The sequence below is a fragment of the Dendrobates tinctorius genome, unplaced genomic scaffold, assembly GCF_039654945.1.
Source record: "Dendrobates tinctorius isolate UK_male_01 unplaced genomic scaffold, ASM3965494v1 ptg000055l, whole genome shotgun sequence".
Taxonomy (NCBI): Eukaryota; Metazoa; Chordata; class Amphibia; order Anura; family Dendrobatidae; genus Dendrobates; species Dendrobates tinctorius.
Window position 1 is genome coordinate 3,784,322 of NW_027361723.1, and position 24,959 is coordinate 3,809,280.

Below are 24,959 nucleotides of genomic sequence, written 5' to 3' on the forward strand. Positions count from 1 at the left end.
TCGCACTCTAATGCGCAGCGCGTCGCTGCATATTACGAGATCCTCATTAATTAACCCGCCTATTGATGCTGTTTTAGAATGCGGCACTAGTTCACTAATTCGCAGCGCCCCGAAGAACGCGATTGCAAACGCTGCAGATATTAGGGCTGACTCATATTGAGACTTGCACACCGTTTTAGATATTGTTATAATGTTGTGCAACAGCTTTAAAGAAACGGGGCGACGACATTCCTGACTGGGTTGGAGCCTTTTCCAGCTTTAATGGCTTGCTTTATGAAAAAATATTTAGTAACATCAGCCCATCCCACTAGCTGAAAGAAAAAGGCTACTCCCGATAAATGACGCTGCGCTAATGTGCCCGACGCACCTCTACTCCTGAGCTGATTCAGGAGTTCTACCACCACGTCGCATATTGCCCGATCACAAGTATTGACTGGCCTTCCTCTAATTAGCGAGCACCACTCTTCCCATGCCTTACCATAAACCTGCCAGGTAGCCGGTGTGACTGAGGCTCGGATCAAGGGCATCAGTGATTGGCCACTGTGTCCCAGAGGGAGGGAGGACACAGTAGGCCCGTTGGTTCTGCGTTGGGAAGGAAGACTTTGAAGGCCTGCCAATCGGAAGACAACAGAGAGTTAACCATTTTATCATCCACAGTAGACGTCACTCTGGCTCGGCACCAGATGTTGTGTCTAAGGCATAATAGTGCAAGGCGGCGCAACAGCGCGAGGATCGGTGGCGATGATGAAGACATACTGTTTAAACATTTAGTGCTTCCCGGGTTTTTTATAAGAAATCTGCTATTTGCGTTTTTTAGTTTTTCACCCCATAGTTCGACTGATGTCACTATGGCAAATATTTCCAACAAAACGGGGTTTCTGCCCCAGGTGGTAGAGGTCCACGGGACTGGCCATCTGCTTTTACACCATTGGTTGCTGTAGATTGCAACAAAACCATTTGTGAGATCTGCGCCCACCAGTAGACCTAGGGCGCTGTTTAGCGTTTCCTGAGACATGACACATGTATGGCCATTGTAGGTTTCCAAGAATGTTTTCCAGACGGCCAAGTCAGCTTTCATTGAGCGATTAATTCTGATTCTGTGGCTCGGCTGGGCGATGCCCTTTGTAGCTATTGATAACCTGCGTGAGAAAGCCCTGCCGACCGGCATAACGCGACAAGCAAAATTGAGTAAACCTAGTAAGGACTGCATCTGCTGGAGGGTGACTTTCTTTACAACGAGGAAACTTTTTACTATCTGAAGTGTTTTTTCTAATTTATCCGCCGGTAAACGAAAAATCATCTCATTAGTATCTATTTCGATACCGAGGAAAGGGAGAACGTTACATGGACGATCGGTTTTTCCGGCGATAGTGGGACCCCGAAACGCCTTGAAATAAATTTAAACTTCTGAAGAAAAGAACAGAGTTTAGAGTCCCTAGGTCCGACGAACAAAAAGTCATCGAGGTAGTGGATTGTGGAATTGCTGCCTGTTTCGTGACGTATTACCCAGTCTAAGAAGGTGCTGAAAAGCTCGAAATAGTGACAGGAAATGGAGCAGCCCATTGGCAGGCACATATCGAAATAAAAAAGCTGGTCCACCTTACAACCTAACAAATGGTAGCATTCAGGGTGCACGGGTAAAAGACGGAAAGCTGACTCGATGTCGGTTTTTGCCAGTAGGGCGCCGGGCCCCGCCGCGCGCCGAGCTCAACTGCTCTGTCAAACGAAGCGTAGGTTACCGACGAGTCTTCCGGGGGTATTGCGTCATTGACCGAATCGCCTTTTGGGTAGAAAAGGTGATGAATTAGCCGATATTTACCGGGTTCTTTTTTGGGCACAATACCTAGAGGCGAGATTCTGAAATTTTTGAATGGTAATGATTGAAATGGGCCCGCCATCCTGCCAAGTTCTACCTCTTTCATGATTTTTTGCTGTAAAATCTCTGGGAACTCTCGGGCTGATTTTAGAATTTTTGCCGATGTTGGCGTTCGGTTGAATTTAAAGGGGATGAAGAAACCGTACTTAAAACCGTCGAATAATTGCCGAGCAGCTTCTTTATTGGGATAAAGGCTTAGCCATGGGCCCATGGCGGCTACGCTCACCGGGGTTTTGCCTCGTAGCAGTTCCGCTTGCGAGGCGTCTGCCGCCGCAGGCTGAGCAGTCGTGTCTATATCTGCATGCCGCCTGGAAGTGACAGTTTCCACCATCGAATAACATGCAGGCCCCTGGTCTCCATACGACCACAGAGTTTTGGCCTGCGGCTGCTGAGAAACTAGTGGCCGATGATGAAAAGGGAGGGTGGTTTTGTGTAAGCATTAATCGTAGCCAGACATCTGTGGCTTTAACTCCCCATCCTAAATCTGGTTGCAGGGCTAGCCTCCTGCGGAACTCCTCGTCATAGCGCCTCCAAGCGACGCCACCATGAGACTTATAGGAGTTATATATTAAATCCATATATATGAATAACTCTGAGCAGCGTTCAGGATGTTTTTGGCCCATTATACATTTTAGGACAGCGAAGGCCTGCAGCCAGTTGTTCATTGTATGTGCTATTTTACCTCTGTTTCTATCGTATGACCACTCGCCAGTCCTCCTTTCCTTATCCACTGACTGTTGGTCCGCTGATAACAGTGACCATATGTCTACATAGTCATTATTCCAGATCTTCTCTTTTTTCTCTAAGTCTATGTGCGTACCTAGCGGACTAATTCCGCAGAAAAATGCATCTTTATGTAGACTAGCGGATTGATGTTCCTGGTGACGGGTTGACCACTGTGTTGATTAAAGTGGTCGACTAGAGCCCTGATGGCAGATGCCAGGTTGCTCTCTTCTGTGTTGTGTATGTTGATATGTGGATTGGTTATGCGAGACTCACCGCCGTCTGTCGCCAGTTGAGTGTCTCCTTGTGAAGGAGGTAGCCCTGCGATATCCTGCTCCCGGCTGGAGGCCCGATCTGGCCCAAAAATGTCTTGGCCATTGGAACGCGGCTGGAATTCTGAATCGTTGACAGAACTTCGATGCTGATGAGCCATGGTGGAAAGGGAAGGATCTTCTCGGATTAATGATGACGATGGAGCCCGTCGCAGCCGAAGGCTGCCGTGAGCTTGTGACGGTGCTCCCTGCTGGCTATGCGTCTGACTGGAGGACGCAAGATGTTCGTCGCTGCTCCTCCGGCTAGTAGTCTGGTAACATCCCCCGTAATCCGAACCTCACACCTCCGTCTCCAAGACTTCTCTCGTGCTGCGCCAGCTCTCTGGAATGCACTTCCCCAGACGATCAGACTGATACCTAGCCGTGACCTATTCAAGCGCGCTTTGAAAACCCATCTCTTCAAACAAGCCTACCACATCAACTACTCAGCAAGCTAACTTTGCCCTGTTCCCTCCTTCCAAATATTATTCTGAATCTGCACCCTACTATTCATCTGTCTCCACACCCTTCATGCACATGATAACTGCATTTGATACTTGTCTATTGCACTTAAACACACGGGCTGATGACCGGATCATGCAGCTTTATATGAAAATCCCTATTATAATTGCCAGACCTGAATTAACAAGCATTTCTCACCTACTGTGTCCCCCCATTTCCTTGTAGATTGTAAGCTTGCGAGCAGGGACCTCACTCCTAATGTCACTGTTTGAATTGTCTTGTATTGAATTTATTGTCTGTACATGTCCCCGCTTAATTGTAAAGTGCTGCGGAATATGTTGGCGCTATATAAATAAAAATTATTATTATTATTCCGTGCGACGTCTACGGCTTGATGACCAAGAACGCCTGCTGCGGTGGCCCTCGGACACATCGGACTGCCCTGATGTGGAAGTTGACCTCCGTCTGGAGGAGCGCGACCTGTGGCGACTCCTGTTGTAGGTACACCTTCGCCTGCAACGGGAACAACGACAGCCAGAGGGACAGCGAGAAAGGTGGTGGTGGGAGGAATCCGCAGAGGATGGTGTGGTGGATCTGTGGCGTATGTGGCTACGTTCGTGGTGGCCGGGTGTATGTTGTTTTGTAGGCTGTCGACCTTCTAGGTATCAGGCGGAGAGGAAAGAGAAAGACCCCCACCCCAGTACCTGAATTTAGCCCCTGAGGGTGTGACCGGACACCCCTTCCTCTCTTTCCGTTGGTCAGTGGGGCGTCCTAAATCATGGCATTACCTGGGGGGGAGTAGTGGGAGGGGAGGCACTGCACAGAGTTCTCTTATCATCAAATCCATGGGGGCTCTACAGTCAGAGACACTATCCTTATTCAGTACAGTGCCTGCCAATCCTCTCCTGTGTGATACTGTCTGCTGAGCCGTGTATCTAATCCTAGCCTGTGTGATACTGACTGCTGAGCCGTGTATCTAATCCTCTCCTGTGTGGTACTGTCTGCTGAGCCGTGTATCTAATCCTCCTGTGTGATACTGACTGCTGAGCCATGTATCTAATCCTCCTGTGTGATACTGACTGCTGAGCCATGTATCTAATCCTAGCCTGTGTGATACTGACTGCTGAGCCGTGTATCTAATCCTAGCTTGTGTGATACTGTCTGCCGTGTATCTAATCCTCTCCTGTGTGATACTGACTGCTGAGCCGTGTATCTAATCCTCTTTTGAGTGAAACTGCCTGCTGAGCCGTGTATCTAATCCTCTCCTGTGTGATACTGACTGCTGAGCCGTGTATCTAATCCTAGCCTGTGTGATACGTACTGCTGAGTCGTGTATCTAATCCTCTCCTGTGTGATACTGACTGCTGAGCTGTGTATCTAATCCTCTCCTGTGCGATAATGACTGCTGAGCCGTGTATCTAATCCTCTCCTGTGTGATACAGTCTGCCGTGTATCTATTCCTCTCCTGTGTGATTCTGACTGCTGAGCCGTGTATCTAATCCTCTCCTGTGTGATACTGACTGCTGAGCCGTGTATCTAATCCTCTCCTGTGTGATACTGTCTGCTGAGCCGTGTATCTAATCCTAGCCTGTGTGATACTGAATGCTGAGCCGTGTATCTAATCCTCTCCTGTGTGATACTGACTGCTGAGCCGTGTATCTAATCCTCTCCTGTGTGATACTGACTGCTAAGCCGTGTATCTAATCCTAGCCTGTGTGATACGGACTGCTGAGTCGTGTATCTAATCCTCCTGTGTGATACTGCTGAGCCGTGTATCTAATCCTATCCTGTGTGATACTGACTGCTGAGCCGTGTATCTAATCCTCTCCTGTGTGATACTGACTGCTGAGCCGTGTATCTAATCCTATCCTGTGTGATACTGACTGCTGAGCCGTGTATCTAATCCTATCCTGTGTGATACTGACTGCTGAGCCGTGTATCTAATCCTCTCCTGTGTGATACCGACTGCTGAGCCGTGTATCTAATCCTCTCCTGTGTGATACTGTCTGCTGAGCCGTGTATCTAATCCTAGCCTGTGTGATACTGAATGCTGAGCCATGTATCTAATCCTCTCCTGTGTGATACTGACTGCTGAGCCGTGTATCTAATCCTCTCCTGTGTGATACTGCTGAGCCGTGTATCTAATCCTATCCTGTGTGATACTGACTGCTGAGCCGTGTATCTAATCCTCTCCTGTGTGATACTGACTGCTGAGCCGTGTATCTAAGACCCTATGTGTGATACTGACTGGTGAGCCGTGTATCTAATCCTCTCCTGTGTGATACTGACTGCTGAGCCGTGTATCTAAGACCCTATGTGTGATACCGACTGCTGAGCCGTGTATCTAATCCTCTCCTGTGTGATACTGTCTGCTGAGCCGTGTATCTAATCCTAGCCTGTGTGATACTGAATGCTGAGCCATGTATCTAATCCTCTCCTGTGTGAAACTGCCTGCTGAACCGTGTATCTAATCCTATCCTGTGTGATACTGACTGCTGAGCCGTGTATCTAATCCTCTCCTGTGTGATACTGACTGCTGAGCCGTGTATCTAATCCTATCCTGTGTGATACTGACTGCTGAGCCGTGTATCTAAGACCCTATGTGTGATACTGACTGGTGAGCCGTGTATCTAATCTGTGTGATACTGACTGCTGAGCCGTGTATCTAATCCTCTCCTGTGTGATACTGACTGCTGAGCCGTGTATCTAATCCTCTCCTGTGTGATACTGCTGAGCCGTGTATCTAATCCTATCCTGTGTGATACTGACTGCTGAGCCGTGTATCTAATCCTCTCCTGTGTGATACTGACTGCTGAGCCGTGTATCTAATCCTCTCCTGTGTGATACTGACTGCTGAGCCGTGTATCTAATCCTATCCTGTGTGATAGTGACTGCTGAGCCGTGTATCTAAGACCCTATGTGTGATACTGACTGGTGAGCCGTGTATCTAATCTCCTGTGTGATACTGACTGCTGAGCTGTGTATCTAATCCTATCCTGTGTGATACTGACTGCTGAGCCGTGTATCTAATCCTATCCTGTGTGATACTGAGGCTGAGCCGTGTATCTAATCCTATCCTGTGTGATACTGACTGCTGAGTGGTGTATCTGATCCTCTCCTGTGTGATACTGTCTGCTGAGCCGTGTATCTAATCCTAGCCTGTGTGATACTGACTGCTGAGCCGTGTATCTAATCCTCTCCTGTGTGATACTGACTGCTGAGCCATGTATCTAATCCTCTCCTGTGTGATACTGACTGCTGAGCCGTGTATCTAATCCTAGCCTGTGTGATACGGACTGCTGAGTCGTGTATCTAATCCTCTTCTGTGTGATACTGACTGCTGTGCCGTGTATCTAATCCTCTCCTGTGTGATACTGTCTGCCGTGTATCTAATCCTCTCCTGTGTGATTCTGACTGCTGAGCCGTGTATCTAATTCTCTCCTGTGTGATACTGACTGCTGAGCCGTGTATCTAATCCTAGCCTGTGTGATACGGACTGCTGAGTCGTGTATCTAATCCTCTCCTGTGTGATACTGACTGCTGAGCTGTGTATCTAATCCTCTCCTGTGCGATACTGACTGCTGAGCCGTGTATCTAATCCTCTCCTGTGTGATACTGTCTGCCGTGTATCTAATCCTCTCCTGTGTGATTTTGACTGCTGAGCCGTGTATCTAATCCTATTCTGTGTGATACTGACTGCTGAGCCGTGTATCTAACCCTCTCCTGTGTGATACTGAATGGTGAGCCGTGTATCTAATCCTCTCCTGTGTGATACTGAATGGTGAGCCGTGTATCTAATCCTCTCCTGTGTGATACTGACTGCTGACCGTGTATCTAATCCTTTTCTGTGTGATACTGACTGCTGAGCCGTGTATCTAATCCTCTCCTGTGTGATACTGACTGCTGAGCCGTGTATCTAATCCTCTCCTGTGTGATACTGTCTGCTGAGCCGTGTATCTAATCCTCTCCTGTGTGATACTGTCTGCTGAGCCGTGTATCTAATCCTATCCTGTGTGATACTGACTGCTGAGCCGTGTATCTAATCCTCTCCTGTGTGATACTGACTGCTGAGCCGTGTATCTAATCCTCTCCTGTGTGATACTGCTGAGCCGTGTATCTAATCCTATCCTGTGTGATACTGACTGCTGAACCGTGTATCTAATCCTCTCTTGTGTGAAACTGCCTGCTGAACCGTGTATCTAATCCTCCTGTGTGATACTGACTGCTAAGCCGTGTATCTAATCCTAGCCTGTGTGATACGGACTGCTGAGTCGTGTATCTAATCCTCCTGTGTGATACTGCTGAGCCGTGTATCTAATCCTATCCTGTGTGATACTGACTGCTGAGCCGTGTATCTAATCCTCTCCTGTGTGATACTGACTGCTGAGCCGTGTATCTAATCCTCTCTTGTGTGAAACTGCCTGCTGAACCGTGTATCTAATCCTATCCTGTGTGATACTGACTGCTGAGCCGTGTATCTAATCCTATCCTGTGTGATACTGACTGCTGAGCCGTGTATCTAATCCTCTCCTGTGATACCGACTGCTGAGCCGTGTATCTAATCCTCTCCTGTGTGATACTGTCTGCTGAGCCGTGTATCTAATCCTAGCCTGTGTGATACTGAATGCTGAGCCATGTATCTAATCCTCTCCTGTGTGATACTGACTGCTGAGCCGTGTATCTAATCCTCTCCTGTGTGATACTGCTGAGCCGTGTATCTAATCCTATCCTGTGTGATACTGACTGCTGAGCCGTGTATCTAATCCTCTCTTGTGTGAAACTGCCTGCTGAACCGTGTATCTAATCCTATCCTGTGTGATACTGACTGCTGAGCCGTGTATCTAATCCTCTCCTGTGTGATACTGACTGCTGAGCCGTGTATCTAATCCTATCCTGTGTGATACTGACTGCTGAGCCGTGTATCTAAGACCCTATGTGTGATACTGACTGGTGAGCCGTGTATCTAATCTCCTGTGTGATACTGACTGCTGAGCCGTGTATCTAATCCTCTCCTGTGTGATACTGACTGCTGAGCCGTGTATCTAATCCTCTTCTGTGTGATACTGCTGAGCCGTGTATCTAATCCTATCCTGTGTGATACTGACTGCTGAGCCGTGTATCTAATCCTCTCCTGTGTGATACTGACTGCTGAGCCGTGTATCTAATCCTCTCCTGTGTGATACTGACTGCTGAGCCGTGTATCTAATCCTATCCTGTGTGATAGTGACTGCTGAGCCGTGTATCTAATCTCCTGTGTGATACTGACTGCTGAGCTGTGTATCTAATCCTATCCTGTGTGATACTGAGGCTGAGCCGTGTATCTAATCCTATCCTGTGTGATACTGACTGCTGAGCGGTGTATCTGATCCTCTCCTGTGTGATACTGTCTGCTGAGCCGTGTATCTAATCCTAGCCTGTGTGATACTGACTGCTGAGCCGTGTATCTAATCCTCTCCTGTGTGATACTGACTGCTGAGCCATGTATCTAATCCTCTCCTGTGTGATACTGACTGCTGAGCCGTGTATCTAATCCTAGCCTGTGTGATACGGACTGCTGAGTCGTGTATCTAATCCTCTTCTGTGTGATACTGACTGCTGTGCCGTGTATCTAATCCTCTCCTGTGTGATACTGTCTGCCGTGTATCTAATCCTCTCCTGTGTGATTCTGACTGCTGAGCCGTGTATCTAATCCTCTCCTGTGATACTGAATGCTGAGCCGTGTTTCTAATCCTAGCCTGTGTGATACGGACTGCTGAGTCGTGTATCTAATCCTCTCCTGTGTGATACTGACTGCTGAGCTGTGTATCTAATCCTCTCCTGTGCGATACTGACTGCTGAGCCGTGTATCTAATCCTCTCCTGTGTGATACTGTCTGCCGTGTATCTAATCCTCTCCTGTGTGATTTTGACTGCTGAGCCGTGTATCTAATCCTATTCTGTGTGATACTGACTGCTGAGCCGTGTATCTAACCCTCTCCTGTGTGATACTGAATGGTGAGCCGTGTATCTAATCCTCTCCTGTGTGATACTGAATGGTGAGCCGTGTATCTAATCCTCTCCTGTGTGATACTGACTGCTGAGGTGTATCTAATCCTTTTCTGTGTGATACTGACTGCTGAGCCGTGTATCTAATCCTCTCCTGTGTGATACTGTCTGCTGAGCCGTGTATCTAATCCTATCCTGTGATACTGAATGGTGAGCCGTGTATCTAATCCTCTCCTGTGTGATACTGAATGGTGAGCCGTGTATCTAATCCTCTCCTGTGTGATACTGCTGACCGTGTATCTAATCCTATACTGTGTGATACTGACTGCTGACCGTGTATCTAATCCTCTCCTGTGTGATACTGACTGCTGACCGTGTATCTAATCCTTTTCTGTGTGATACTGACTGCTGAGCCGTGTATCTAATCCTCTCCTGTGTGATACTGTCTGCTGAGCCGTGTATCTAATCCTATCCTGTGATACTGAATGCTGAGCCGTGTATCTAATCCTCTCCTGTGTGATAGTGAATGGTGAGCCGTGTATCTAATCCTCTCCTGTGTGATACTGACTGCTGACCGTGTATCTAATCCTCTCCTGTGTGATACTGACTGCTGAGCCGTGTATCTAAGCCCCTATGTGTGATACTGACTGCTGACCGTGTATCTAATCCTATACTGTGTGATACTGACGGCTGAGCCGTGTATCTAATCCTCTCCTGTGTGATACTGACTGCTGACCGTGTATCTAATCCCCTCCTGTGTGATACTGACTGCTGAGCCGTGTATCTAATCCTATCCTGTGTGATACTGACTGCTGAGCCGTGTATCTAAGCCCCTATGTGTGATACTGACTGCTGAGCCGTGTATCTAAGCCCCTATGTGTGATACTGACTGCTGAGCCGTGTATCTAAGCCCCTATGTGTGATACTGACTGCTGAGCCGTGTATCTAAGCCCCTATGTGTGATACTGACTGCTGAGCCGTGTATCTAAGCCCCTATGTGTGATACTGACTGCTGAGCCGTGTATCTAAGCCCCTATGTGTGATACTGACTGCTGAGCCGTGTATCTAATCCTCTCCTGTGTGATACTGTCTGCCGTGTATCTAATCCTCTCCTGTGTGATTTTGACTGCTGAGCCGTGTATCTAATCCTATTCTGTGTGATACTGACTGCTGAGCCGTGTATCTAACCCTCTCCTGTGTGATACTGAATGGTGAGCCGTGTATCTAATCCTCTCCTGTGTGATACTGAATGGTGAGCCGTGTATCTAATCCTCTCCTGTGTGATACTGACTGCTGAGGTGTATCTAATCCTTTTCTGTGTGATACTGACTGCTGAGCCGTGTATCTAATCCTCTCCTGTGTGATACTGTCTGCTGAGCCGTGTATCTAATCCTATCCTGTGATACTGAATGGTGAGCCGTGTATCTAATCCTCTCCTGTGTGATACTGAATGGTGAGCCGTGTATCTAATCCTCTCCTGTGTGATACTGCTGACCGTGTATCTAATCCTATACTGTGTGATACTGACTGCTGACCGTGTATCTAATCCTCTCCTGTGTGATACTGACTGCTGACCGTGTATCTAATCCTTTTCTGTGTGATACTGACTGCTGAGCCGTGTATCTAATCCTCTCCTGTGTGATACTGTCTGCTGAGCCGTGTATCTAATCCTATCCTGTGATACTGAATGCTGAGCCGTGTATCTAATCCTCTCCTGTGTGATAGTGAATGGTGAGCCGTGTATCTAATCCTCTCCTGTGTGATACTGACTGCTGACCGTGTATCTAATCCTCTCCTGTGTGATACTGACTGCTGAGCCGTGTATCTAAGCCCCTATGTGTGATACTGACTGCTGACCGTGTATCTAATCCTATACTGTGTGATACTGACGGCTGAGCCGTGTATCTAATCCTCTCCTGTGTGATACTGACTGCTGACCGTGTATCTAATCCCCTCCTGTGTGATACTGACTGCTGAGCCGTGTATCTAATCCTATCCTGTGTGATACTGACTGCTGAGCCGTGTATCTAAGCCCCTATGTGTGATACTGACTGCTGAGCCGTGTATCTAAGCCCCTATGTGTGATACTGACTGCTGAGCCGTGTATCTAAGCCCCTATGTGTGATACTGACTGCTGAGCCGTGTATCTAAGCCCCTATGTGTGATACTGACTGCTGAGCCGTGTATCTAAGCCCCTATGTGTGATACTGACTGCTGAGCCGTGTATCTAAGCCCCTATGTGTGATACTGACTGCTGAGCCGTGTATCTAAGCCCCTATGTGTGATAGTCTTAGAGCCACAGACAGTGGAGAGAATTAGCTCTTTATTAACTGCTTGTTAAGATTCTTCCAGTTTAACATTTTCTCTGTTGGATAAAACTATTTTCTGATAAATTATTTGCGCTTTTCGCCCCCTTTATTTTCTCCGTTTCATCCCTCTCTTCTCTTCGCGTTTCACCCCCCTTTATTTTCTCCGTTTCACTCCCCTTTATTTTCTCCATTTCGTCCCTCTTTTCGCCGCATTTTGCCCCATTTAACCCTGTGTGGACAAGGCACTCCAGTGTTTTTACATGAACGAGTCGTGGTGTCTGACAGGTCAGATCACAGGTGGTAAGGCACTGCCAGGGCGGGGGGCCGCCGAGTGACGAGGTGGTGACTTTCCTTGCTGCCCTCTGCAGTCCGTCCTGGGGTCACTGACTGACGCTGTGGGTGTTAGAGGTGCATGATGGAGCTTTGCCCCCTGCCTGTGACTAGTGGTATTACACTCCACGCTGCACACTACTCCACTTGCTCGGCTCAGCTACGTGCGACCGGGTGAACCATGGTTGCGGCGGGCACGTGGTGGTGATGGGGGAGGGGTGCTGCGGCTACATGGGCACCCGCCATTTTCGGCTGCTGTTTTTCATCTCAGATTTGCCCCAGGAGTCAGATGTGACCGGAGAAGACGAGGTCCGTACAAGGAGACTCACAGTTTTGATGTTGTCATATTCTCCAGTCACATCAAGAGCTGCGGGGCCAATTTTGCGTGGTCATTGGTGATCCCACCCCATCGTATTGTATGATGGGAGATGTAGTCTCTGCACCAGCTGAAAGTGTGACTGCAGCTTTGGCTGTGACTGGAGCATAGAACAAACTTCATCAGGAGTCGCACACCTCTGCTTGCTGTCAGCGGATCCCCCTTCTGTCCCGGATCACAGGCTGATGGTTTTGCCGGTACTGATACATTGTAACAACCTCCCAGCCGTGTGAGCACGACGCTGCGTATTCACTGACAGTAAGCGGAGGAATTGAGACACAAACCAAATCCGTAAGCTGCAGAACCTGGAGAGAACGGGCACGAAGGGGGTCACCCATCCAGGAGAAGCAGGGGCTGCGGGCGCCATGTTTTCCAGTGTACTGTGATAGTGGGGTCTCATGAAGCCCCCATTACTCCTGCTGTACGCGCGGTCACTAAACTACTTGGCCATTTGGTTAATGTATCGCGTTTCCGGATCTTGGAGAGTGACGAGGTCCTGATGGGCCCCAGACCGCGGGCCCTCCGTCCCCCCCATCAGTCTGTGCAGTACACAGGGCCACGCTCTAAGCGTTAAAGTGCAGATCGATGTAGTGGCTCCGTCCTCCGCGGTGCTGCCGCCATTATTACTTCTCTGTGCCGATACGTTGTGGTTAAGGTAAAATACAAACAGCAAGAAGCAGTAGTCGCGGCTGTAGTAGTCACGCTGGTCGTAGTCACACTGGTCGTAGTCGTGGCTGTAGTAGTCACGCTGGTCGTAGTCACACTGGTCGTAGTTGTGGCTGTAGTAGTCACACTGGTCGTAGTCGTGGCTGTAGTAGTCACGCTGGTCGTAGTCGTGGCTGTAGTAGTCACGCTGGTCGTAGTCACACTGGTCGTAGTTGTGGCTGTAGTAGTCACACTGGTCGTAGTCGTGGCTGTAGTAGTCACACTGGTCGTAGTCACACTGGTCGTAGTCGTGGCTGTCGTAGTCACACTGGTCGTAGTCGTGGCTGTCGTAGTCACACTGGTCGTAGTCGTGGCTGTCGTAGTCACACTGGTCGTAGTTGTGGCTGTCGTAGTCACGCTGGTCGTAGTCACACTGGTCGTAGTTGTGGCTGTCGTAGTCACACTGGTCGTAGTTGTGGCTGTACTAGTCACGCTGGTCGTAGTCACACTTGTCGTAGTTGTGGCTGTAGTAGTCACACTGGTCGTAGTTGTGGCTGTAGTAGTCACGCTGGGTGTAGTTACACTGGTCGTAGTTGTGGCTGTCGTAGTCGTGGCTGTAGTAGTCACGCTGGTCGTAGTCGTGGCTGTTGTAGTCACACTGGTCGTAGTCGTGGCTGTCGTAGTCACACTGGTCATAGTTGTGGCTGTCGTAGTCACGCTGGTCGTAGTCATGGCTGTCGTAGTCACACTGGTCGTAGTTGTGGCTGTAGTAGTCACGCTGGTCGTAGTCACACTGGTCGTAGTTGTGGCTGTCGTAGTCGTGGATGTAGTAGTTACGCTGGTCGTAGTCGTGGCTGTCGTAGTCGCGCTGGTCGTAGTTGTGGCTGTCAGTCACACTGGTCGCAGTTGTGGCTGTAGTAGTCACGCTGGTCGTAGTCACACTGGTCGTAGTTGTGGCTGTGGAAGTCACACTGGTCGTAGTCACGTTGGTCGTAGTCACACTGGTCGTAGTTGTGGCTGTCGTAGTCTCACTGGTCGCAGTTGTGGCTGTAGTAGTCACACTGGTCGTAGTTGTGGCTGTAGTAGTCACGCTGGTCGTAGTCACACTGGTCGTAGTTGTGGCTGTAGTAGTCACGCTGGTCGTAGTTACACTGGTCGTAGTTGTGGCTGTAGTAGTCACGCTAGTCGTAGTCACACTGGTTGTAGTCGTGGCTGTAGTAGTTACGCTGGTCGTAGTCGTGGCTGTCGTAGTCGCGCTGGTCGTAGTTGTGGCTGTCAGTCACACTGGTCGCAGTTGTGGCTGTAGTAGTCACGCTGGTCGTAGTCACACTGGTCGCAGTTGTGGCTGTCCTAGTCGCGCTGGTCGTAGTTGTGGCTGTCAGTCACACTGGTCGCAGTTGTGGCTGTAGTAGTCACGCTGGTCGTAGTCACACTGGTCGTAGTTGTGGCTGTGGAAGTCACACTGGTCGTAGTCACGTTGGTCGTAGTCACACTGGTCGTAGTTGTGGCTGTCGTAGTCTCACTGGTCGCAGTTGTGGCTGTCGTCGCGCTGGTCGTAGTTGTGGCTGTCGTAGTCGCGCTGGTCGTAGTTGTGGCTGTCGTAGTCGCACCAGTCGCCGCTCCATGGCCCAGGCACAGAATAAATGAGCGTCCTTGAGCAGGAAAGCAAATGCTGCGATGGTCGCATCCCCAATGAGTGTCACATGTCCTCCCCCGCGCTCAGTTCCGCTTATTCGCCAGCTGCCGGTCTCGCCTCTTCTTTTCCATGAGTCTGAAGGAAAACAATAAAGAGTCGCGGATCAGCCGCTACCAGTGGAAAACAACAGGACAGACCCGAAGATCCAGTCAATATTAACCCCTAAAAGCACAAAAACTGTCCGGGTCTTTTAGTTTTTTCCCTCCACTTATTCCAAGGGCTGTAACTGATATATCTTTCCATCCACCACGCGTAATGCTGGCCGGGGGGTCTTGTGTAATGCTGGCTGGGTGCTCGCTGGTTGGGGGCTTGCTAGCTGGGGGCTCACATGCCGGCTTTTATCGATCCCACTTGTGCTGCACTTGTCGCTTTTATCACTTTTATGTTGCAGTAATTCAGGAGCTTTTAGTTTTTCTTTTTGGCGTTTTAAACATTTTTCTATTTTGTTAGATCGGATGGTTTTGGACACAACGACACCAGCTATGATTCTTTTTTTTTTTTTTCATATTTCTTTATTTTTGAAGGGGGGGAGCGACGTCTGAAACAATTACACATATATTTATTATATATATTCATATTTTAAAACTTTTTCCTGTATTTTTTAGTCCCATCTGGGAATTTGAGCCTGCGCTCATCCGCTCGCTTATACAATATACAGTGGGCAAAAAGTCTTTAGTCAGCCACCAATTGTGCAAGTTCTCCCACTTACAAAGATGAGAGCGGCCTGTAATTGACATCATAGGTAGATCCCAACTTACAATGGGAAAACAAATCCAGAAAATCACCTTGTCTGATTTGGGAAGATTTATTTTCCAAATTATGGGGGAAAATATGTATTTGGTCACCTAAAATTATACAAGATTTCTGGCTCTCACAGACCTGTAACTTCTTTAAGAGGCTCCTCTGTCCTCCACTCATTACCTGTAGTAATGGCACCTGTTTGAACTTATCAGCATAAAAGACACCTGTCCACAACCTCAAACAGTCACACTCCAAACTCCACTATGATGAAGACCATAGAGCTGTCGAAGGACACCAGAAACAAAATTGTAGCCCTGCACCAGGCTGGGAAGACTGAATCTGCAATAGGCAAGCAGCTTGGTGTGATGAAATCAACTGTGGGGGCAATAATAAGAAAATGGAAGACATACAAGACCACTGTAATCTCCCTCGATCTAGGGCTCCACGCAAGATCTCACCCCGTGGGGTCAAAATGACTACAAGAACGGTGAGCAAAAGTCCCAGAACCACACATGGGAACCTAGTGAATGCCCTGCATAGAGCTGGGGCCACCGTAACAAGGCCTACCATAAGTAACCTTAAACAGAGTCAGCATGGGTTTGTAACTAATAAGTCATGTCAGACTAACTTAATTTCCTTCTATGACGGTATCACTGATTGGGTGGATCAAGGAAATGCATAGTATAGTATATAGTATATCTTGACTTCAGCAAAGCATTTGACAAAGTATCTCATACAATCCTTATTGAAAAAATGACTAAGTATGGAATGGACAAGGCAACTGTTAGGTGGATTCATAACTGGCTTAGTGATCGGACCCAAAGAGTGGTCGTAAATGGCTGCACATCCAGTTGGAAGAATGTCTCAAGTGGGGTACCACAGGGCTCTGTCCTGGGCCCTGTATTGTTCAACATCTTTATCAACGATTTAGATAAAGGAATTGAGGGTAAACTGATTAAATTTGCTGATGACATAAAGCTAGGAGGGATAGCTAATACTAGAGAAGAGAGAGAGAGGATTCAAAAAGATTTAAATAAACTGGAGAAGTGGGCAGCAACTAACAGAATGGTTTTTAACAGCGAGAAATGCAAAGTACTACATCTGGGCAATAAAAATGAAAAAAGCATATACAGAATGGGAGGAATAGGCCTAAGCAACAGCACATGTGAAAAAGACTTGGGTATACTAATAGATCACAGACTGAATATGAGTCAACAGTGTGATGCAGCAGCAAAAAGGCAAATGCAATTCTAGGATGTATTAACAGAAGCATACAGTCTAGATCACGTGAAGTCATTATTTCCCTCTACTCCTCTTTGGTCAGACCTCATCTGGAATATTGTGTCCAGTTTTGGGCACCACATTTTAAAAAAGACATCAACAAACTGGAGCAAGTTCAGAAAAGAGCGACCAGAATGGTGACCGGTCTGCAAACCCTGTCTTATGAGGAAAGGTTGCAGGATTTGGGAATGTTTAGTTTGCAAAAGAGAAGACTGAGAGGAGACTTAATAGCTGTCTACAAATATCTAAAGGGCTGTCACATTGTAGAAGGATCAACTTTATTCTCATTTGCACAAGGAAAGACTAGAAGCAATGGGATGAAACTGAATGGGAGGAGACACAGATTAGATATTAGAAAAAACTTTTTGACAGAGTGATCAATGAGTGGAACAGGCTGCCACGAGAAGTGGTGAGTTCTCGTTCAATGGAAGTCTTCAAACAGAGGCTGGACAGACATCTGACTGGGATGATTTAGCGAATCCTGCTTTGAGCAGGGGGTTGGACCAGATGCCCCAGGAGGTCCCTTCCAACTCTACGATTCTATGATTCTAACCCACTACGCCACCAGGGACTCAGATCCTGCAGTGCCAGAAGTGTGCCCCTGCTTAAGCCAGTACATGTCCAGGCCTGTTGTGAGTTCATTTTCCCCTCCGTCACTGAGGTCTGGTGAACTCCCTATTCTAGTGAAGGAAGGTAGTGAGCCTGATTATCAGGCACCTGGGACTAATGAAGACGATTGGCTGAGTGGAGTCACTGACTGGATTTAAGGCAGCCTACGCCCTTTCTGCCCTGCGGGTGATTTCTCTGTGGACTCTTGGACATCAGTCTGATTCCTGCTCTCCTAAAGCTAAGTTTTCTGTTTTGCCTTTTTGCATCTAAGATTTGTTTTTGTTTTTCTTGCTTTTCGGATTCTGCCACTCCCTGCTGGAGTGTGCAGTGTTCCTAGAGCTCTGTCTTCTGAAAGTACCTGAGTGCTGATTTAGTTTTTGAAGCTTAGTTGCTTCAGGGCCATTTTTATATCAGCTTGTTGGCTTTTGTCTCTGTTAGGGTTTTGGCAGATTGCAGACAGCAGCCTTCCTATCCGTTCCTATCTAGGTAGTTTTTGGGCCCCATCTTTGCTCAGCCTGTCTTTCTGTCTGTGTAAGTGTTTTCATCTTGCTTCACCGTCATTATATGTGGGGGGGCTGCCTATTGCTTTGGGGTCTGCTCTGGGGCAGTTAGATTTCCCCTTTCCTTCTTTAGGCCTATGTATCTCTCCGGCTGTGATCGAGGGGTCTAGGTCATCGTAGGAACCCCCCACGGCTACTGCTTGTTGTGTTGATAGGTTCAGGGGTCTGCAATCTGATAGTTGCCAACTTCTCTGGTTTTCAGGACTAGCTAGCATTTCTGTTTTTGCCTCCTACGGTGACTCAATCATAACAGAATCACCCGCCAAACCGCAGATCCTAGGGTACTCAATAGCAGGAAAGAATTGTGTTTAAAAAAAAAAAAAAAGAGGTGTGTGTATATTCTTTCCTCTATATCTCTGAGGCCGTAGGGGGAATTTTTTTTTCTCTCAATGGAGATAAAGCAAGTGTCTGATCGTGTGGAGCAGTTCGCTGCTGAAGTGCGAGGAATTTCTGCCTATCTTGCTCGTTCACATGCTGTTGAACCAAAGATCCCCACACCTGATGTATTTTTTGGGGATCGATCTAAATTTTTGAGTTTCAAAAATAATTGTAAATTATTTTTTGCTTTGAAGCCTAACTCGTCAGGGAGCCCCGCGCAGCAGGTTAAAATTGTCATCTCTTTGCTGCACGTCGATCCCCAGGATTGGGCGTTTTCTTTGAATCCAGATGACCCTATTCTGACTAATGTGAACGCATTTTTTCAAGCCTTGGGGTTGCTGTATGACAAACCTAATGCTATTGATCAGGCTGAAAAGACCCTGCTGGCATTGAGCCAGGGTCGAGAATCTGCAGAGTTGTACTGTCAAAAGTTCCGAAAGTGGGCAGTACTTACTACCTGGAATGATAATGCCTTGGCTGCTCTCTTTCGGAAGGGATTGTCAGAAGCCGTAAAAGATGCTATGGTGGGATTTCCTGTTCCCTCTGGTCTGGACGATTCTATGTCTTTAGCCATTCAGGTTGATCGGCGTTTACGTGAACGCAGGATTACACGAGAGGTGTTGTCACCGGTTGAACAGACGTCTGAACCTATGCAATGTGATAGAGTTTTGTCTAAGGCGCAACGTCAGGAATTCAGAAGGCGTAATAAGCTGTGTTTTTTCTGTGGAGATGCCTCACATGTTATTTCTGTTTGTCCTAAACGTGAGAAACGCTTTGCACACACGTTTTCTGTTGGTGGGGTTCAGCCTAAGTTTCTTTTGGCGATTACTCTGATCTGTTCCCTGTCCACATTTTCCGCCAAGGCTTTTGTGGATTCGGGAGCAGCGCTAAACCTAATGGACTTGGATTTTGCTAAACGTTGTGGATTTCCGTTGACACCTCTGCAGACGCCTATCCCTTTGAGGGGGATTGATGCTACCCCTCTGGCTAAAAATAAACCTCAGTTTTGGACCCAGTTGGTCATGCGGGTCGCCCCAGACCACCAAGAAAATTGCAGATTTTTGGTGTTGCATGGTCTGCATGATGCCGTTGTTCTGGGGTTTCCCTGGTTGCAGATTCATAATCCAGTTTTGGATTGGAAGTCTGTGTCTGTGGTGAGTTGGGGTTGCCGGTGTACCTTTAGTGAGGCTCCGGTTTTTTCCACCTCTCTTCAGTCGCATGATGTTCCTGATTATTTGGCGGACTTTTATGATGTATTTAGTGAGAATGAGTCAGCGTCTCTGCCTCCTCATAGGAGTTATGACTGTGCAATTGAACTAAACCCGGGGTGTAAATTTCCTAAGGGTCGGCTCTTCAATTTATCTGTACCCGAGCACGAGGCTATGCGGTCCTATATTAAGGAGGCGTTGGAGAAGGGTCATATTAGACCATCCTCTTCACCCTTAGGTGCCGGTTTTTTTTTTTGTGGCCAAGAAGGATGGTTCTTTAAGGCCTTGTATTGATTATCGTGCCCTCAATAAAATTACTATTAAATATCAGTATCCGTTACCCCTGATTTCGGATCTATTCTCTAGAGTCAGAGGTGCTTGCTGGTTTACCAAGCTTGACCTCAGGGGGGCGTATAATCTTATCCGCATTAAGCAGGGGGATGAATGGAAGACGGCGTTTAATACTCCGGAGGGACATTTTGAGTACCTGGTGATGCCTTTTGGGCTCACTAATGCCCCTTCTGTCTTCCAGTGCTTCATGAACGATATTTTCCGAGACTTTGTCGATAAATTTTTGATTATCTATCTGGATGATATTTTGATCTTCTCCAAGAATTGGGACTCTCATGTGGAACATATTCGGACTGTGTTCCGGATCTTGAGAGAGAATTCTCTGTATGTCAAAGGATCAAAATGCCTTTTTGGAGTACAGAGAATTTCTTTTTTGGGATTTATTTTGTCTCCGTCAACTATTGAAATGGACCCGGCCAAGGTACAGGCCATTTATGATTGGGTTCAGCCCACTTCTTTGAAGGCCCTCCAGAAGTTTTTGGGTTTTGCTAATTTTTATCGGAAATTTATAGCAAAATTTTCTAGTATTGCCAAACCATTGACTGACCTGACCAGGAAGGGTGCGGATGTGTTGAATTGGTCTCCGGAGGCGGTTGCTTCCTTTCAGGAGCTGAAGCGTAGATTTACCTCCGCCCCGGTTCTGCGGCAACCTGATGTCTCACTCCCGTTCCAGGTAGAGGTGGATGCTTCTGAGATTGGTGCAGGAGCGGTGTTGTCCCAAAAGGATCCGGTAACATCTAAAATGAATCCCTGTGCTTTCTTTTCCCGTAAGTTCTCTTCATCTGAACGTAACTATGATGTGGGGAATCGGGAACTGTTGGCCATGAAATGGGCATTTGAGGAGTGGAGACATTGGTTGGAGGGAGCCAAACATCAAGTTGTGGTCCTCACTGACCACAAAAATTTGATTTACCTAGAGTCGGCTAAACGCTTGAACCCTAGACAGGCTAGGTGGGCCTTGTTTTTTACACGTTTTGATTTTGTGGTCTCTTTCCTTCCTGGAACTAAGAATGTCAAGGCTGACGCCCTCTCTAGGAGTTTCTTTGCTGATTCTCCTGTGGTGACCAAGCCTGCCACCATCTTAGGCGAAGGGGTAGTTCTTTCTGCCATCTCGCCCGATTTGAGACTTGCTCTGCAAGAGTTCCAGGAGGACAAACCTGAGCGTTGCCCCAGTGGAAAGTTGTAGGTTCCTGACCAGTGGAAGAAGAGAGTGATGTCTGAAGTTCATTGCTCTGCATTGGCTGGTCATCCAGGTATTTTTGGTACTAGAGATCTGGTGAGTCGCTCTTTTTGGTGGCCCACCTTGTCTCATGATGTCAGGAATTTTGTGCAGTCCTGTGGGACTTGCTCCCGGTCTAAATCTTGTTCTCGCTCTAGTGGGTTGTTGATGCCTTTGCCGGTCCCCAGGAGGCCATGGACCCATATTTCAATGGATTTCATCTCTGATATGCCTGTCTCTCAGAGAATGACTGTTATTTGGGTGATTTGTGATAGGTTCTCTAAGATGGTTCATCTTGTACCACTCCCTAAGTTGCCATCTTCCTCTGAGTTGGTGCCTCTGTTTTTGCAACAGGTGGTTCGCTTGCACGGGATTCCTGAGAACATTGTATCTGACAGAGGAGTTCAATTTGTGTCTAAATTTTGGAGGACGTTCTGTTCCAAGTTGGGAATTCAGTTGTCCTTCTCCTCTGCTTTTCACCCTCAGACCAATGGGCAGACAGAGAGAACAAACCAGACCTTGGAGTCGTATTTGAGATGTTTTATTTCCGCTGATCAGGATGATTGGGTTTCATTTTTGCCCCTGGCCAAATTTGCTTTAAATAATAAAGCTAGTTCTGCCACCTTGATGTCACCTTTTTTTGTAACTTTGGTTTTCACCCTCGATTTTCTTCAGGGCAGGTGGAGCCTTCTGCCTGCCCAGCTGTTGACACTGTGGTGGAGAGAATGCACCAGATCTGGGACCAAGTGGTGGATAAGTTATCTCTCTCCCAGGAAAAGGCCCAGCGGTTTTCCAATCGACATAGGACCATTGGTCCCCAGTTTAAGATTGGTGATATGGTGTGGTTATCATCAAAAAATATTGCTATGAAGGTGGCTTCTCCTAAGTTTAAGCCTAGATTTATTGGACCTTACAAGATTTTGGAGATTATTAATCCGGTCTCTTTTCGTTTGGCTCTTCCTGTCACATTTAAGATCCATAATGTGTTCCATAAGTCCTTGTTGAAGAGGTTTGTTGAGCCAGTTGTGCCTGAGGTGGCACCTCCAGACCCTGTATTGGTTGAAGGTAACTTGGAATATGAGGTAGAGAAAATTCTGGATTCCCGTCTGGCTAGACGGAGACTCCAGTATTTGGTTAAGTGGAAGGGTTATGGTCAGGAGGATAATTCCTGGGTCTCTGCCTCTGATATTCATGCCAAAAGATTGGTGCGTGCCTTTCATCGGGCTCACCCTGATCGCCCTGGTAGCGTTGTTGAGGGTTCGGTGACCCCTCCTCAAGGGGGGGTACTGTTGTGAGTTCATTTTCCCCTCCGTCACTGAGGCCTGGTGAACTCCCTATTCTAGTGAAGGAAGGTAGTGAGCCTGATTATCAGGCACCTGGGACTAATGAAGACGATTGGCTGAGTGGAGTCACTGACTGGATTTAAGGCAGCCTACACCCTTTCTGCCCTGCGGGTGATTTCTCTGTGGACTCTTGGACATCAGTCTGATTCCTGCTCTCCTAAAGCTAAGTTTTCTGTTTTGCCTTTTTGCATCTAAGATTTGTTTTTGTTTTTCTTGCTTTTTGGATTCTGCCACTCCCTGCTGGAGTGTGCAGTGTTCCTAGAGCTCTGTCTTCTGAAAGTACCTGAGTGCTGATTTAGTTTTTGAAGCTTAGTTGCTTCAGGGCCATTTTTATATCAGCTTGTTGGCTTTTGTCTCTGTTAGGGTTTTGGCAGATTGCAGACAGCAGCCTTCCTATCCGTTCCTATCTAGGTAGTTTTTGGGCCCCGTCTTTGCTCAGCCTGTCTTTCTGTCTGTGTAAGTGTTTTCATCTTGCTTCACCGTCATTATATGTGGGGGGCTGCCTATTGCTTTGGGGTCTGCTCTGGGGCAGTTAGATTTCCCCTTTCCTTCTTTAGGCCTATGTATCTCCGGCTGTGATCGAGGGGTCTAGGTCATCGTAGGAACCCCCCACGGCTACTGCTAGTTGTGTTGATAGGTTCAGGGGTCTGCAATCTGATAGTTGCCAACTTCTCTGGTTTTCAGGACTAGCTAGCATTTCTGTTTTTGCCTCCTACGGTGACTCAATCATAACACAGGCCCTTCTGAAGTTTGCTAGAGAGCATTTGGATTATCCAGACGAGTATTGGGAGAATGTCATATGGTCTGATGAAACCAAAGTAGAACTGTTTGGTAGCAACAAAACTTGTCGTGTTTGGAGGAGACAGAATGTTGAGTTGCATCCAAAGAACACCATACCTACTGTGAAGCATGAGAGTGGCAACATCATCCTTTGGGGCTGTTTCTCTGCAAAGGGACCAGGACGACTGATCCGTGTAGATGAAAGAATGAATGGGTCCATATATCGTGAGATTTTGAGTGCAAATCTCCTTCCATCGGCAAGGGCATTGAAGATGAAACGTGGATGGGTCTTTCAGCATGATAATGATCCAAAGCACACCGCCAGGGCAACAAAGGAGTGGCTTCATAAGAAGGTCCTGGAGTGGCCTAGCCAGTCTCCAGCTCTCAACCCCATAGAAAACCTTTGGAGGGATTTGACAGTGCGTATTGCCCAGTGACAGTACCAAAACATCACTGCTCTAGAGGAGATCTGCATGGAGGAATGGCCAACATACCACCAACAGTGTGTGCCAGCCTTGTGAAGACTTACAGAAAACGTTTGACCTCTGTCATTGCCAACAACGGATATATAACAAAATATTGAGATGAACTTTTGTTAATGACCAAATACTTATTTGTCACCATAATTTGCAAAATAAATCTTGCCAAATCAGACAAGGTGATTTTCTGGATTTGTTTTCCCATTGTTACTCTCATAGTTGGGGTCTACCTATGATGTCAATTACAGGCCGCTCTCCTCTTTGTAAGTGGGAGAACTTGCACAATTGGTGGCTGACTAAAGACTTTTTCCCCCACTGTACTCGGAACCACAGAGCAAAATCACTTTTCTTTTTTTTTTACAGCAGCCGGCAGTGTAAAGCATGGTGGTCTGCACTTTGGTTTCCATGGCTCTGTCATGTATCTGTGAGTCTGTAAATACAGTGTCAGGTCTTGTGTGCTGAAGCCCATTGCTCTCCAGCTATGTTACAACTATGACTCCCAGGATTCCTCCAGAGCCGTACGCTGAGAGTTGTAGTCTTATATGATACATTTACGGCTGTGAGGGATTTTGCACCGTTCAGGTTCAGATACGCAACAATCAGTATAATTCAAAGATGTAACCATGACGACCGTAAAGGAAACCTCCATTCTTTACACTGCAGGCTGCATCTAGAGAACTGGAGAAAAGACGCAAAACCCAGAGTTAATATGAGAAGGGGACAGAACTTACTTTCGGTTGCGCACCTCAGTGAGCTCCAGCAGCCTCTCCTGAGCGGCGCGCAGTTCGTCGAGCCGCTGCTGGTAGCGGGAGTCACAGTTATTGGCTCGTTCATAGCTGGACACTTGGCTGGATAGCTCGCTGGCGCGGTCCCGCAGCTGCTGGATGGACGTGTAGAGATTCTCATCATCCTCCTCCTGTGGAGACGACCAGATCAGAAATGTTAACGAGGGGCCAAAAATGGCCACTACAACTACAGAACAGGGCTCTAGGGTGTGTGCATGTGCTCGCCACTAGTGGGAGCTGTAGCATCTCTCACCATTCCATGCCCCGCCGCTCTCCCCCCTCTCATCCCGTCCCCGCCACACTCTCTCCCTTCCCCTCCAACTCCCCATCCGGTCCATGCTCCCCATCCCCGCCACCACTCCCCCTCTCGTCCTGTCTCCACTCTCCATTCCCGCCCCCACTCCACCTCTCATCCCTCCCTTCCCCGCCACCACTCCACCTCTCATCCCATCCCTGCTCCCCCTCTTGTCCTGTACCCGCTCACTATCCCCACCCCCCCTCTCCTCTCTGCCG

The 24,959-nt window shown here is 47.8% G+C and overlaps 2 protein-coding genes across 2 annotated transcripts in view; both read right to left on the minus strand.

The window, feature by feature from the left end:
• Positions 1–11,661: 11,661 nt before the first annotated feature.
• Positions 11,662–13,907, minus strand: LOC141091702 (uncharacterized; the record flags this gene model as incomplete). Its single annotated transcript, XM_073577396.1, has 1 exon — positions 11,662–13,907. A coding segment is annotated over one exon (966 nt), but the record flags the coding sequence as incomplete, so codon positions are not given.
• The window catches only part of LOC141091667 (1-phosphatidylinositol 4,5-bisphosphate phosphodiesterase gamma-1-like), a 189,775-nt gene continuing 178,720 nt past the window's right edge, over positions 13,905–24,959 (minus strand). Inside the window, exons 31-32 of the mRNA XM_073577350.1 lie at positions 24,393–24,577; positions 13,905–14,787 (exon numbers count right to left, since the gene is read on the minus strand). Of these exons, the coding sequence (XP_073433451.1) occupies positions 14,736–14,787; positions 24,393–24,577 (237 nt within the window). The 3' untranslated portion in view covers positions 13,905–14,735. The remainder of the gene's footprint in view (positions 14,788–24,392; positions 24,578–24,959) is intronic.